The sequence below is a fragment of the Sander vitreus genome, chromosome 11 (genome assembly GCF_031162955.1).
Source record: "Sander vitreus isolate 19-12246 chromosome 11, sanVit1, whole genome shotgun sequence".
Classification (NCBI taxonomy): Eukaryota; Metazoa; Chordata; class Actinopteri; order Perciformes; family Percidae; genus Sander; species Sander vitreus.
The window spans coordinates 13,838,781-13,853,471 of record NC_135865.1 but is presented as its reverse complement, the minus strand read 5'-3'; the positions used below and the strand labels follow the sequence as shown (position 1 = coordinate 13,853,471).

General features: G+C 40.1%; 1 protein-coding gene across 2 annotated transcripts in view; it reads left to right on the top strand.

Annotated features, from left to right (window-relative positions):
* Nucleotides 1-14,691, top strand: part of igf2bp2a (insulin-like growth factor 2 mRNA binding protein 2a) — a 49,434-nt gene that overhangs the window by 29,842 nt on the left and 4,901 nt on the right. Inside the window, exons 5-15 of one of the 2 annotated variants that reach the window (XM_078261738.1) lie at nucleotides 1,551-1,614; nucleotides 2,536-2,826; nucleotides 3,217-3,351; nucleotides 6,569-6,691; nucleotides 7,995-8,130; nucleotides 10,224-10,361; nucleotides 10,954-11,022; nucleotides 11,665-11,787; nucleotides 12,312-12,386; nucleotides 12,545-12,676; nucleotides 12,877-12,990. In XM_078261738.1, the coding sequence (XP_078117864.1) occupies nucleotides 1,551-1,614; nucleotides 2,536-2,826; nucleotides 3,217-3,351; nucleotides 6,569-6,691; nucleotides 7,995-8,130; nucleotides 10,224-10,361; nucleotides 10,954-11,022; nucleotides 11,665-11,787; nucleotides 12,312-12,386; nucleotides 12,545-12,676; nucleotides 12,877-12,990 (1,400 nt within the window). Of the gene's footprint in view, nucleotides 1-1,550; nucleotides 1,615-2,535; nucleotides 2,827-3,216; nucleotides 3,352-6,568; nucleotides 6,692-7,994; nucleotides 8,131-10,223; nucleotides 10,362-10,953; nucleotides 11,023-11,664; nucleotides 11,788-12,311; nucleotides 12,387-12,509; nucleotides 12,677-12,876; nucleotides 12,991-14,691 lie in introns of those variants that run through there. The other variant, XM_078261739.1, reaches the window with a different exon arrangement.

Below are 14,691 nucleotides of genomic sequence, written 5' to 3'. Positions count from 1 at the left end.
GGTCAAGCGAGCAAGAGAGTGAATGAAGAGAGGGAGTGCGGAACGAAGCAGTGAATCAGGGGAATAAAGCACTATTTTCTGATTGTTTCATGGCGGTTACGCTTTAAAACACAAATAAACACACACACACACACACACACACACACACACCTCTGCGGGAAGGTGCGGCATTGCTGGATTTTGTGTGAATGCGGAGCTTCATCCTGTCTGTGTGTGCGTCGGTTAAAGTTGTGTCTTGTGTGTGTCCTTTACTTTAGGGTGGCAACTAACAATTAGTCATTACCAATTAATCTGGCGATTATTTTCTCTAATATTTATATTATTTGTTTGGTCTATAAAATGTAGTTCTGTTGCTCATTTTGTCGGAACAGTCCAAAACCTAAAGATATTCCGTATATCATATTAAAGACAACAAAAAGCAAATCATTCTTATAATTGAGAGGCTGAAACTGGGAAATGTTTGTCATTTTTACTTGAAAAATGATTTAAATCATTAAGTGATTATCAAAATAATTGCAAATAAATTTTTCGGCAATCAATTAATAAATTGACTCATATTGAGCTTGTTTCGTCATTGCTGTACAATGGTGTGGTCCCAGCTATAGCGGTGTAACGTACCATAGTTGATCCATGGTCTGTACGGATCAACACTCACGGTTCGGAATGCTTGTGAACTGCGGATTAATTGCAAAGTTTAACCATAATAATAGTGTGAAATACATTTTACTGTCGCTGTTACTTAAAGTAGGCTGATAAATCTCTATGGAGGGTTTCCGTGAAAAGATACAGGCAACGCAATTTTCTGTTCTAAAATCCGGTGCTAATATATGATACAAACTATGCCTTGGTCACTGCTGTTGTCGGAAAAACAAAAGAGACGGGACTAAATGGTGCGTATATTTGAAACTGGTAAACCTCGTGGTGCATTCAAAGTTATTGTGAAATACCCTTTCCTCATCTGTTTTTGTCATTTGACAGCAATTTACTGGTGAAATAAGTTATTATTGTTTTAAGTTATTGTTATTACATTTTTAATAAATCATTTAAATTTCCTGTTGTTTTGTGCTGATCCGAAAATTGATCCGATCCGTGAAACCCGTGATCCGATCTGAACCGTGAGTTTTGTGATCCGTTGCACCCCTAGTCTCAGTGGGAATCAAACCCTGTGGCAGCGTTAGCTGTGCTCTGAGCAGCAGTGCAAGACCACAAATCTTCCCAAGGTGTGTGCCTGTTGTTTGCTTTATCACAGATTACTTGCTTTGTTTAGGCTGTCATGTCAAACTTTAATCCGTTATTGTGCAAGTGGCAGAGAGGCTATTGTGTTTAGCAGCTTCTGTCTGTGGAGGCAGCAGCGGGTTCTGGAGGGAAGCCAGTGTGGTGATGGCTGTAATGGATTCACACAGACAAGTGGCTCTTTGGGTCACCACGGGAACCTGGGCGTGTGTCTGACGCCCCTACAGCAACAACAAAGACCTGCTAGTGCATGTGTAAATGTGGCCCGAACCTATCTTATGTTTTTGCTTTTTTTCTCTCTCTGTCTCGTTTCATAGTGAACACTGATACCGAAACAGCAGTGGTGAATGTTACGTACGCAACCAAGGAGGAAGCTAAAGAGTAAGCAGCACAAATAATGACTCTGATTCAGCCGTGTATATATATATATATATATATTTTTTTTTGTATTGTATGCACAGACTAGCAGCAGCAACACGAGCAGCATTGTTCACCTACTTGTCTGTGGACTTTGTGTGTACCTTGAGGATTAAAAAGTACATCCACAAAATGTCAGAGCAGGGCTAAATCAATACTCAAAACCGGAATATCGTCTTTGTGAACTTCAGATTTCACAAGTCTTTAAATGAACACAGTGACACCCAAGAAAGTTACCACATAGTTAATGTTAAGATGACGCAGAAAAAAACATTGCAGCCCTCTGCCCACACTTAGACAACAGTTTTCTCACGCATAAACTGAGCTTTTTGAAAATGTTGCCTAGTGTGGCTAAATCTTAAAAACGGTTAGAACAACTAAATTGTGAGTATGGTTATATTAAAACACAGTATCGGACAGAGAGCGAAGATGAAGAGATAAAGCTGTTTTCCTATTGTGAAGACATTCAGTGTGGATGGAAATATTTGGAAAGCTTTTCACCATTGTTGTTGTCATTTGTTCAGTGTGCTGCTGATGTTACTTCCCTTATCTTTGTAATGATGTACTGTCCTGATTGTTCATGTGCATCTTACAGATGCTTAGCGTCAATTTATTACGTACACAACCAATGCTTGGAAGGAGGTAGCATCATGTACAAACATAGTTTTAAAGAAATTAATATATCTTAACATATATATCTCAGTTTTTTGAATGTTTAAATCTTAGTAAATAACTTTTGCAAACTCTCACTCAAGAAATACCACAGAACCTATATACTGAGATATTATTAATTCCTTGTATTGACAATTACAATTGATTTTATTGACAATTAGATGTATCATTTCATTGTAATTGGCTCACACCTCCTTTTCCACCCACTTCCAGAGCCATTGAGAAGTTAACAGGACACCAGTTCGAGGACTATTCTTTAAAGGTGTCATATATTGTGGACATGGATGCTGCTCCACCCGACCAGGCTCCCCGCACGCGGCGCGGGGGTCGGTCGTCCCGGGACCAGGGCGCCTCTCAGCCCGGGCCCTCAGGAGACTTCGGCACTCTACGCACCAGACAACACGACTTCCCCCTGCGTATGCTCGTGCCTACTCAGTTTGTGGGAGCCATTATTGGCAAGGAGGGCCTCACCATCAAGAATGTCACTAAACAGACACAGTCCAAGTAAGCTTACTCTGATGATCTTGCCTGGTTCCTGCTGCTTTTCTTCTCTTTCCTGTTTTATAAACTTCTCAAACAGCCCTGCTCTATTTTGTTGAAACTTGAATTAATTATGTATCCAGGCTTGCATTTGAAGACCAGTTGTCTGACATATGATGCGAGATAGCACGAAACACCATACAATTCTGAAATAGTTTCTCTGCTTTTCAATACCATGAATTGTTATCTTTGTGTTTATCTCATTAGTACCTTCATTTTTTTTTTCATATGCTTTCGATCAGTAATGCACAATTATGACAAATGTATTATTACTTTGTCCTCTCGCCTCTGATTGTGTCCTTCTTTATGTTGTGTTCATCTCTCTGTCTGTCTGTCTGTCTCTCCCTCTCTCAGGGTGGACATTCATCGGAAGGAAAACGCTGGTGCAGCAGAAAAGCCCATCACCATCCACTCAACTCCTGACGGCTGCTCCTCTGCCTGTCGTATGATCCTGGACATCATGCAGAAGGAGGCCAACGAGACCAAGACGTGAGTCTGCCTTTGGACATACACAAACGTGCATAAACGCACTCAGATGTTGCTTATGCAGGGCATGCATACACTCCCACAGGGAGATTAGCCATAATGTCTGCAGGGCTGTAATCTTATCCTTTAACCTGCCTGCACACCTTTTAATCTCACTGTGCATTCTAATGCTTGGACCACTAACACAGTAAACACAGTGCACACAACACACTCACATAGGCTAACATGTGATCACAGCTTAGCATTTAAGAAACAAGGCCAACTTGTCTAATTGGGCTTGACACTTTTAACAAGACACTGCACCTTTTAAACTCTTTGAGCTTCTGCTGGATCTGAGCATCACCACCCAACTTGTGTTTGTCTTTATTAGTTTTTTAATTGTGTTGTTTGTCGAGGGGGCCGCACGCCTTTACGTTACAAAATATAAGGGATAGATCCTACATGGCTAGATTTAGAAAAAAAACATTTGCTTCCATTTAAATATGAACACGTTTCCACAGACTTGCAGGATACATCCTAGAAAACATCACGCTTAAATTAGTTTTGTCAAGGTTGTTTATTTTGTTGGTTGTTTCTCGTGGCTAGTGTTTTATATCGGCATGGTCTCCCATTAAACCAAAGAATATTTCAGGCTGTTGAATCGGATGATTAAGGCTGGTGGGAATGCATGTGAAAGTTTAAGCTTAAATAAAAAACGTTACCTCTTTCTGTGATTACATTACACTTTGCTGCCAATCTCCTGGCATCCAGAAGTTAGGAAGTTAGGTCTTAAATCTTTGTGATAATCACATCCAACTCAGGTTTCACACCGTTATAGAAACAGTTTGAAGTTTTGGAAAATATGACTTGATAAAGAGGGGAAGTGTGTACTTATATCTCATTGGTTTAATCTGTACAAAAACTGAAGTGTAATTCACAGTTTTATGTTTTAATTAGTGAGCTTTACAGGTGCTGTTAGGTGGATTTTGTTACCTTTCGAGAGCCAAGCTAGCCGTTTCTCCCCGTTTCTTGTCTTTATGCTAAGCTAAGCTAATCAGCTGCTAGCTGTAGCTTCATAGTCACCGTACAGAGTGGTATCTGTCTTCTCTCGACAAGAAAAAGAATAAGCATATTTCCCAAAATGTTTAACTATTCATTAACATTTGTATATGAAGAAAATGGGAAAATGGATTTAAAAATAAATCAAATTACACCCGCATGCATTAGTTAGTGGGCTGTAGCTCTAAATGCCACCAATATTTTCCTCAAAATTAAAAAGAAATGCAGCAAAGAACCACTAGAGACAGCTCAAAACAGAAGGATGCAACTCAATTTTGATGTCATAGAGCTCTTGTTCCTGTTTGTTGACTGTCGCTTTAGTCAAAAGCATTTTCCAAATGAATGTGATGTAATGAAACAACAATAAATAAGTCTGCTGGATTGTTCCACCTTACTCTGTCAATTCAGTTAACCTCTTCTCAAAGTCACAATAACCTCCACCCTTCCCTGCCTGGGTGCCACACCTACAGAAATTAACGTGTCACCTCGGCTGCCCCACACCCTGTAATTTCACCCAGTGAAACCTGAACCACTAAACTTGGCATCTTAACGCACAACATTTCCCCTTACTTGCCCCACAGCTCATCCCCGAACTAATTCCACCTTACAGCAAAGATCAACTTTTACAGACCCTCCCCCTACACACACACACACACACACACACACACACACACACACACACCCCTCCTCCACCACACCCCTCCACAACCACACTTTGACCCCACAAATGTCCCACAGAAACGAATTATAGATCATACAGAAATGATGCTTCTCTTGTCCCAATATCTTATTACCATCCCAATCCACACATACCTACATACATACATACATACATACATACATACATACATACATACATACATACATACATACATACATACATACATATGTACATATGTATGAAAAAGGGCTCCATTTATCCCAATTAAATATTAATTTGACATTATAATTTCACAATTAAATCATCAGGCCTTCATTCTCTACAAAACAATTCATAAATCACTGGCAAAACCCCTGCACTAACTATATAATACTGGAGAAATCAGAACAAATATGAGTGAAATAGTTTGTCTTGCCACCTCTTCTAGGCTTTACAGTAAAACAAATGTTTGGACTTAAACATCTAAATTAAACAAGCACTACAATTTCTGCCCACCTGTGTACCAGCATAGTTCAGGTTTTTGTCAAACAATTTCATGGAAAGTTAACTTTCTCAAATCATCATAATTTGTACGGCACAAAAGAAAACAAAACTCACCTTCCACTTCACCTAAATTACGCAGCTTAAACAATCTGTTTTCCTCCTCGATAATTTTAAATCTCCCAACCTTAATAGCAAGAGGAAGAAAACCAGTTTTCAACTGTGGCAATAAAGATACACCTAATAAACAAGACACATCATTTGATTTAGGCCAAACCTTTGTTTGATATTGCATATACTGTATGTCCTTAATTTTGGATTTGACAAGCAACAATTAGAAACGTTATTTTTCATATATTTTGAATTGCATACTTGCCTGTAGACACATTTTAAACTTCTGCATGTTGAGTTGCGCTGCTGTGCACTGACTGAAAGAGGTGATGCTAGTGTAACAGTTAATTATAATTAACAATAATAATGTATCAGTTTCTATGTTGATGACAAAAAACAGATAAAAAGCAAATAAAAACAACAACAAATAATGCAAGAATCCAGGAGACAATCTCTACTTTTAGTTTTACTGTTTGAACTTGAGTACAGGGACTCCAGCACATTATCAGCCGATCAGTTTTGTTTCTACCTTGTTTTTCTTTTCTCCTTCTATTACCAGAAGCATTTTCTGAGATGTGGTTGTTGCAGCAGTACCTTGTTTACGGTACACTGCGGTGAACATGTCTTCTTGCAGCAGGAAACATTTGGGTGCATGTGGACAGTAGCTCTACAGGAAAATGGGTTTAAACTGATCTTCTTTCTTGTAAAAATCGGGGTAAAATCAGTAAAAGCCACCATTGCGCACACCTCACTAAATAAAAGGCTCATGTCTTAACTTTGTTCTATGTGCTTACACCGGCTGGGCAAGCTGTCAACATTCCTGTTCATTGCCATCACACCATGACATTCCTCACACCACATCAGTGACACTCAGCGGAACTTATCTTCTATTATCTCGCCTAACCTGAGGGTGTGTGTTTGTGTGTGTAGGACAGAGGACATCCCTCTGAAGATCCTCGCCCACAACAGCCTTGTGGGCCGGCTGATTGGGAAGGAGGGCCGCAACCTGAAGAAGATCGAGGAGGAGACAGGGACCAAGATTACCATCTCCTCGTAAGTCACCTCTCCCTCCTTCCTCTTTCACACACACCCACGGCGCTCTGCAGAGATGCTACTAGCCGTACTAGCATTTTCAAGAAAACACACACACACACACACACACACACACACACACACACACACACACACACACACAGACACACACAAACTGATGTGAGTGCTTGTGGCATTGTGGAACAGCAGACATTTTGACTATATATATATATATCTGTAATAAGCCTTGAGAAAGAGACAGAGATGAGGAGAGAGACAAAGAGAGGTCATTTTGCAAGGAGGCAAACGGTACATTCAATATTGATGGTCATGTCAGTGTTTTGCAAAAATATGAGACGACTTTCAGGGCAAAAGTTTTTCACTCAAACGTTTTCTTAACTGTGGTTTAATTTCAAACTGATTGAGCTGGTTTTGCACAAAATGATGAGATTAAGCTAAATATCTTTCTGCAGTGTTTTACACTAATGCTTCTGCACAACAGTTTTTGTCCTCTCAAATAATAATAAGCAAGGATGGATGAATCCAATTGGTCTGTACACACATGTCATTCTGCTGATATGTTCACATCCTGACATTGAGAGGGACAAAGAGTTGTGAGTGAGAGTTGTATATTATATTTTGTGTCTCAGGAGGAGCTTTGTCGAGTCTGAAAAGAAAACTACCCTGAGGATGTCATCAGGTTTAGTTTGGGACAGGAGACTACACAATAAGTCTGCATTGCAAACTAGGGGCATAGAGTTCAAGTGACTTAGGTGTTCCCCAGGCAGGAAGGATCCAGTGCTGCGTTCATTTCATATCGGAGTACCGTAATTACGAGTTTTCAACCTGTGAATTGCGCTCACGTCAATATCCAAGTTGTTAATTACGACTCGGTAATGCTCGAAAATTCGGAATTCTCTGATGACGATGTGGTGTGGATGAGGCATATTGAAACATTGAGTTTCATTATGGGATGTGTAGGAACCAGTGTTTTTGGAGCTCATACCACACTAGGGAACTTACAGTAAAGTCAGACTATCTCAGCCTCTGCGGCTTCAGTTTTCATCATTCCTTTTTTTATCTGTGTTTTCTTCTGTGTCCTCCAACTTTATGAAAATGCAGCACTAAATTGCTTGTTAGCGAAGCAAGGCATTGTAATGTCAGTTTTTGATGGTGATGACTCATCCTTCAGCAACACTTAAGTTAGATAAACAGTAAATGCAATTACAATCAGCTTAGTCACGTCCACCTTATAAGAAAATAGTGAGCAGAAAGTGAGTTTCTGTTTCTGTGTGCGTGTGTGCGTGCGTGATCTCCCTTGCAGGTTACAAGACTTAACCATTTACAACCCTGAGAGGACCATCACGGTGAAGGGCAGCTTGGAGGCGTGTTGTAAAGCCGAGGTGGAGATCATGAAGAAATTGAGGGAAGCCTACGAGAATGACATTGCTGCTATAAACGTAAGCAGAGCTTAAAAGTTAACATCTGCAGGCCTCTTGAATGTTCAGTGTCTGTGTGTGTGTGTGTGTGTGTGTGTGTGTGTGTGTGTGTGTGATCTCAGGTTGACTCACAAAGACTGACAGGTGAACAACGGAGAGGGAGTGATGATATACAGCAGGGTGATATCACCTCCCCTTTCAGTACATGTTACCACCAGCATTAGTATTACCCGTTGTTGTCTGCTTGGTAAATGGATAACAGTAAACGATCGCTGAATAGCTCATCAGTGAGTGTTTGAGCACAGCATGTCTGTGTACGTGTGTGTGTGTCTGTGTGTGTGTGCCTGTTCCACGCGCCTCTGAATCACGCTCACTTCCCTGCTGTGTGTGTGTCTGTGTTCCTGCTGTAACACACTGCGTTTCCCAGCATCCATCTGATATCTGTAGGCTGCTCTCTCACCCAGCTCCTCTTTCACACTGCCCGATGACATCACCAGTGCGGCAGCCAGCCAGAGAGGTCAACCTCAGCAGAAGAGAGTTTGCGATGATACCACACGCTGCACACTCCCTATTATACAGAGATGAATGCTGATAAAGTGTATTCACTGTGATGGTGGTCTATATGATGAACAGCAGTTACTTAGAATAATATCCCAGTATTTTTCACATGAGCTGCCGATATTGGCAAAGAAATAGTCATCAAGAAGTATCACGCCGCATGCGGTTAAATTGTACTGGCTGGTGAAAGCAGTTTTGGCACCTGTCGGGCTGAGCGTCGACTCTACAGTAAGCGGTGAGGGCCATCTAGTGTGACTTTGTGGATATTACACAAAGCTTTCTTGGAACAAGGAAGTGAAAGGAGGCCGTCACGGGCCAGAAACCAGAATAGCTGACTTGACTTTGAGGAAGAAATATTTTTGTCATGCCAGGACAACAGCAGACAGCCTTGTTTTTAATGTTGTGACAATGCGTGTTTCAGATGGTCCTGTGGGTTTTTAGAAGTAGGATAATTGTCTCCACCTATTTTAAAGGAACACCTAATCCTTCATTTTATCTGAAAAATTCCAAACCACCAAATTTGGAGATACATGTTTTTTTTTTTTTTCACCTTTATTTTTACAGGCAAGTCATTAAGAACAGGTTCTTATTTACAATGGCGGCCTGACAAGTGGCTACTTAGAGAAATTGAAGGAGGTCTAGAAAATAAATAAATTAGAAATATATACACTTAAGAAATTACATAAAATACAATTACAGTTTTCACTGAACATCAATGCAATACATGAATAAAAGTAACACTTTGTTATGATGGATGGGTATATATAATGGAGTTAGCAGTAGTAAAGGACCATTTCACACAACAAGCAACTAACTATTATTATTTTCCTCAATTAATCTGCTCAATATTTTTCTCAATCAATTGGTTAATAATTTCGTATGAAATAGTAAATAATGCCACTAAAGTCACTTTTTCCCAGAGTGCAAGTTGACATCTTCAAGTTAATTGTTTTGTCCGAACAACATTTAAAATATCAAATATATTTAATTTAGTACAACAGAAAACAAACAAAAGCAGCACACGCTTATATCTGAGAAACTGGAACCAGAGAATGTTTGCTATTTTTGCTTGATGAATGATTTAAAAGATTATTCGATTATCAGGATTGTTGCTGTCTACTTGTCTCAGCACAACATATTTTTTGCAGGACAAATTCAACTTTCTTATCTTAAAGGTGATGTAGAGAAAAACATCAAAAACAACAGTTAGGTTAGGTTACATTAGAATTGACAATTATTTAAAACAATTTTTTTTTTACTTACAGTAAAAATAGTCATTTATTTTGTATTTTCTCCCCTCATTTTTCTCATTTAGCTCTTATTAGTTTCTAAGCTGTGTAGAAAGATTTTCTCTTACTGTAAACTGTATTAGTCAGCGTCCTCTTTCCGCAGGAAACACGACTCTTGGATGTCTGTTTAAACTGATCTGCTCCTCAGCATATCAGCATGTTTTTCTGTGAAAATTGGTCTAAAAAAACATAAATAATGACCCTTAATTAAATCATGATGTATTGTCTCTCTCTTTTAATTTCTTCTCTTCGTCTTCTTCTGCACAGCAACAGGCCAACCTGATCCCAGGCTTGAACCTGAACGCTCTGGGCATCTTCTCCTCTGGTCTGCCGGTGCTGCCCCCTGCTGCTGGACCACGTGGTGCAGTGCCCCCTGTGGCACCAGCAGGATACAACCCATTCTTAGTGAGTACGCTCTTTTTTAACCTATGTACACACAGCCATAAAAGGGGGTGAAAAAAGATTGAAAAAATGCTTCTTTTAGAATGACTTTACCGCTGTTGGTTTTACCCACCAAGCGCAGTGATGCCAGCTCCAGCAGGGATTAGTTTTACCTTGATTTATCAATTTGTTTCCAACACATGGTAAACCAGGTTCCCCCTAAAGCGCTATTTTGAAAAGAAACACACGATGTTGACTCAGGTCTTCCTTCATGATGTTGTACACAGTTTGAAACAACCAGAATTCCCCCATCTTCTCCAGAGATGAGTCAGTTTGTCTGTAAAACAAAGTCTCCACTCATTGCCTGAGGAGGTCAAGCCAAAGTGGTGTGAGACGGTGTGTGAGAATGTATTTGCGTGCTTCGTAGTCAAGAAAGTTTGTGTGATTCACTGTGAGTTTATGCCCTGAAATTCCTCCTAATAAGAGTTTGAGTGAGTTGAGTACGTGCATGAGTCTGTAAATGTGTGTGTGTGTGTGTGTGTGTGTGTGTGTGTGTGTGTGTGTGTGTGTGTGTGTGTGTGCCATCTGATCGGTCTGCTTGTCACTTCACTTTCAGAGTCACTCTTCACATCTCAGTGGCCTGTACGGGGTTCCTCCAGCAAGTGCCATCACCCACCAGCACTCAGTATGTTCCCTGAAATCTGCACAACAGTCAATGTTGCCTTGGTGATCAGAGACTTGACCACTAATTTCTTGTTCTTTTTTGAAGCTACAAAAATATTTTAATAGTTGATGGCATGTTTTTGCACACAAGAAGCTTAGGAAAAGCCTCAAGTTTAGGATGTGGCCGTTTTCTAAGCCGTCTGTGCTGAGGAAAGTCTCTCTTTGCAAATGACTTATGCTATACATGGGAGGGACTGCCACAGTATAAAGAAAAAGAGGACTAATGGACAGGGAGACATAAATAATAGACCACGACAGCCTCTCACTATGTTGAACAGTGAGTCTGGCATTCCTGTGTACCATTACCCAGTCACCAGAACACCACAAATATTTCTGGAAGGAGACTTTTTAGCCCAGAGTTGTCCTGTGGCTCATGAAAAATGCACTCTATAAACCTCGAGTACATGAGTGTTACCATGCTAAGAAAAACAAAAACATAGGGCAACTATCGGCCCTAATAGGAAATATTCCGTTCAGACCTAGCCAGAGCGGGATGTTTACCCAAAGGGAAAACCCACGAAGAGAGCTCAATTTAGCTTTATGCATGTGGTGTCATCGTTGTCAATATACCATATTTAAAATATATTGTGGTCCCTTTTTTCAGCAACAGGCTCCAGAACAGGAGGTTGTCTACCTCTTTATTCCAACTCAGGCAGTCGGGGCCCTGATCGGCAAGAAGGGCCAGCACATCAAACAACTCGCCCACTTTGCTGGAGCTTCCATCAAGGTGGGTTTGTCAGCATCAATAGAGCACTGACTTCAGTTAGGAGAGTGGGGAAGCAAAAGAAGTGGTCAAACCGTCTCTGATCAACGTGCATCACATTCTTTGAAGCTTCACATTAAGCGTTAAGGTGAAGTTAACAAGTTGGCAGTCAGTGCTGGCTGAGTCAGCAGCATGTCATGGACCACAGCTGAGGGTGTTAGTTATTTATGGTCAAAACAAGGAGATGACTAGTGAGCTGAGTATTTCAGAAATCCCCTCAAGCCCCATCTGGAGTGGTGAGACAGCTGGTCAATGAATTCTCATAACGTAATCTTAAGCTATTTATTTGTAGGAATTTGCAGATTTTTAAGATGATTCAGTGGCCGCATGCATTGAATGACCACAGAGCAAGATCACCAGCTTTTGGACACATATTCTCCTTATTTATCTTCATAACCTGTGTGTGTGTGTGTGTGTGTGTGTGTGTGTGTGTGTGTGTGTGTGTGTGTGTGTGTGTGTGTGTGTGTGTGTGTGTGTGCGTGTGTCAGATTGCCCCAGCTGACACCCCAGATGTTACTGAGAGGATGGTTATCATTACTGGAACCCCAGAGGCCCAGTTTAAGGTAAAAACACAATGACATTAATTATTTTTTTGAGGATAAAATTGCTACTTAAAATTATTATTTAATTTGTCCTATATTATAGTAAACAGCCGTGAATCACTGTGTGTCCCCCATTTTCCCCAGTCTCTCCTTGCCTCATTCCCTCCTCTGTATTCCAGGCCCAAGGTCGGATATTTGGGAAGCTGAAAGAGGAGAACTTCTTCTCAGCGAAGGAGGAGGTCAAACTGGAGACGCACATCAAGGTTCCCTCAACTGCAGCTGGCAGGGTCATCGGTAAAGGCGGCAAGACGGTAAGTTGATGCCTGAACTTAACTGATTTATGGGGATGGAAAAAAACAGTTGCATGTAAGCATCACATAGCACCTGGTTTGCTTGGTTTCATCAAAGTGGGTTTCAGTTTACCTTAATTTGTCAATAAGCAATGTCATTGTGTTTTGTAAGTGGGGTTGGAGTTGAAATTCAAAGCAAGAGTCTTTTTTTTTTTTTTCAGGTAAATGAGCTGCAGAACCTTACGAGTGCTGAGGTCATTGTACCGCGGGACCAAACTCCAGATGAGAACGACGAGGTCTTTGTGAAAATCACCGGGCATTTCTTTGCCAGCCAGGTACGCAGAACAAGGTTTAAGGCCCTGCAAAGTAACACAGGCTTTGTCAGTCATTTGGGCTGATTAGTTTGCTGATGTCAAATATATGTACTAAAAGAATGGCTGTACTTGTTATTAACGCAGTGGCACCTGGGTGTCATGCAGAGAGAGTCACAAATAAAAAAAAGGCACCCAGATGATGTAATCTACAACAAACAGAGGAATGCAAAAATGTCATGCATGTGCTCCTCAATACTGATGATGCTCAAGAATGTGAGTTTAGCTTGAACATTTCACAACAATTCTTATTTTAGCAGCTATGTGCAGTATAACCACAAAACATGTAGGTGTATGTTTCATGGCAGTCCACACTTTCTATGTTTCAGAAACATCTTTTTCCTCAACTGTCATTGTAACATCATATAACATTATGTGCTCATCTTGGCTTCCAGGCTAAATCACTTTGGTGCGCCCAGTTCTAATTTCAGTTGTCACTATAATTTTGTGTACACCAGTTGGAATTAAAAGTTGGATGACAATTTAAATTCATTGAGAGCTCATTATTTAGTTTTCTTTGATTGATTTTACTCACGACATGCTAACCGGCAACATAGGATTCCATTCCATTCTAAGCTAAGCTAGCGGCGGCGCTGCCGGGCTAAGACAATGCATGCACTGAGACAAACATGCATTTGCCCACCTATATACAATCATGTGAAAAAAATGAGGACACCCATGCTAAAGTTGACTAAATAGAGGAATAAAAAAATCATCTTTTGCAAATTGATCTTAATGCCTTAATTAAAAAAATGAGGAAAAATCCCATCTTTAAGGACACCAATTTTCTTTGTGAATGAATAATGTACCGTAAATAAATGTTCTTCCTTAAAATACAGGGGGCATAAGTAAGTACACCCCTATGTTAAATTCCCATAGAGGCAGGCAGATTTTTATTTTTAAAGGCCAGTTATTTCATGGATCCAGGATACTATGCATCCTGATAAAGTTCCCTTGGCCTTTGGAATTAAAATAGCCCCACATCATCACATACCCTTCACCATACCTAGAGATTGGCATGGGGTACTTTCCATAAAATCATCTCTCAATGCAAATCAAACCAGCTATTAGGCTAACTGAAATAAAACCATGCCAGTCTCTAGGTATGGTGAAGGGCATGTGATGATGTGGGGCTATTTTAATTCCAAAGGCCAAGGGAACTTTATCAGGATGCATAGTATCCTGGATCCATCAAATAACTGGCCTTTAAAAATAAAAATCTGCCTGCGTCTATGGGAATTTAACATAGGGGTGTACTTACTTATGCCCCCTGTATTTTAAGGAAGAACATTTATTTATTTACGATACATTATTCATTCACAAAGAAAATTGGTGTCCTTAAAGGTTGGATTTTAATTTTAATTAAGGCATTAAGATCAATTTCCAAAAGATGATTTTTTTATTCCTCTTTTTAGTCAACTTCAGCATGGGTGTCCTAATTTTTTCACATGACTGTAAATATAGAGGAGACGGTGAATAACCCTATTTTAACAAACAGTGGTGTATTCCTCCTTTAACATTGCGATATAGGGTATGCCTTGGTAGAGGCCTGCGCTCTCCAAGTGCCCTTCTAGTTATTACTTTTATTTGTTTTACATCATTCACACAGATATATTAATACAATTGACAGATGGATAATTGCAGGAAAATAAACATACAATTCAT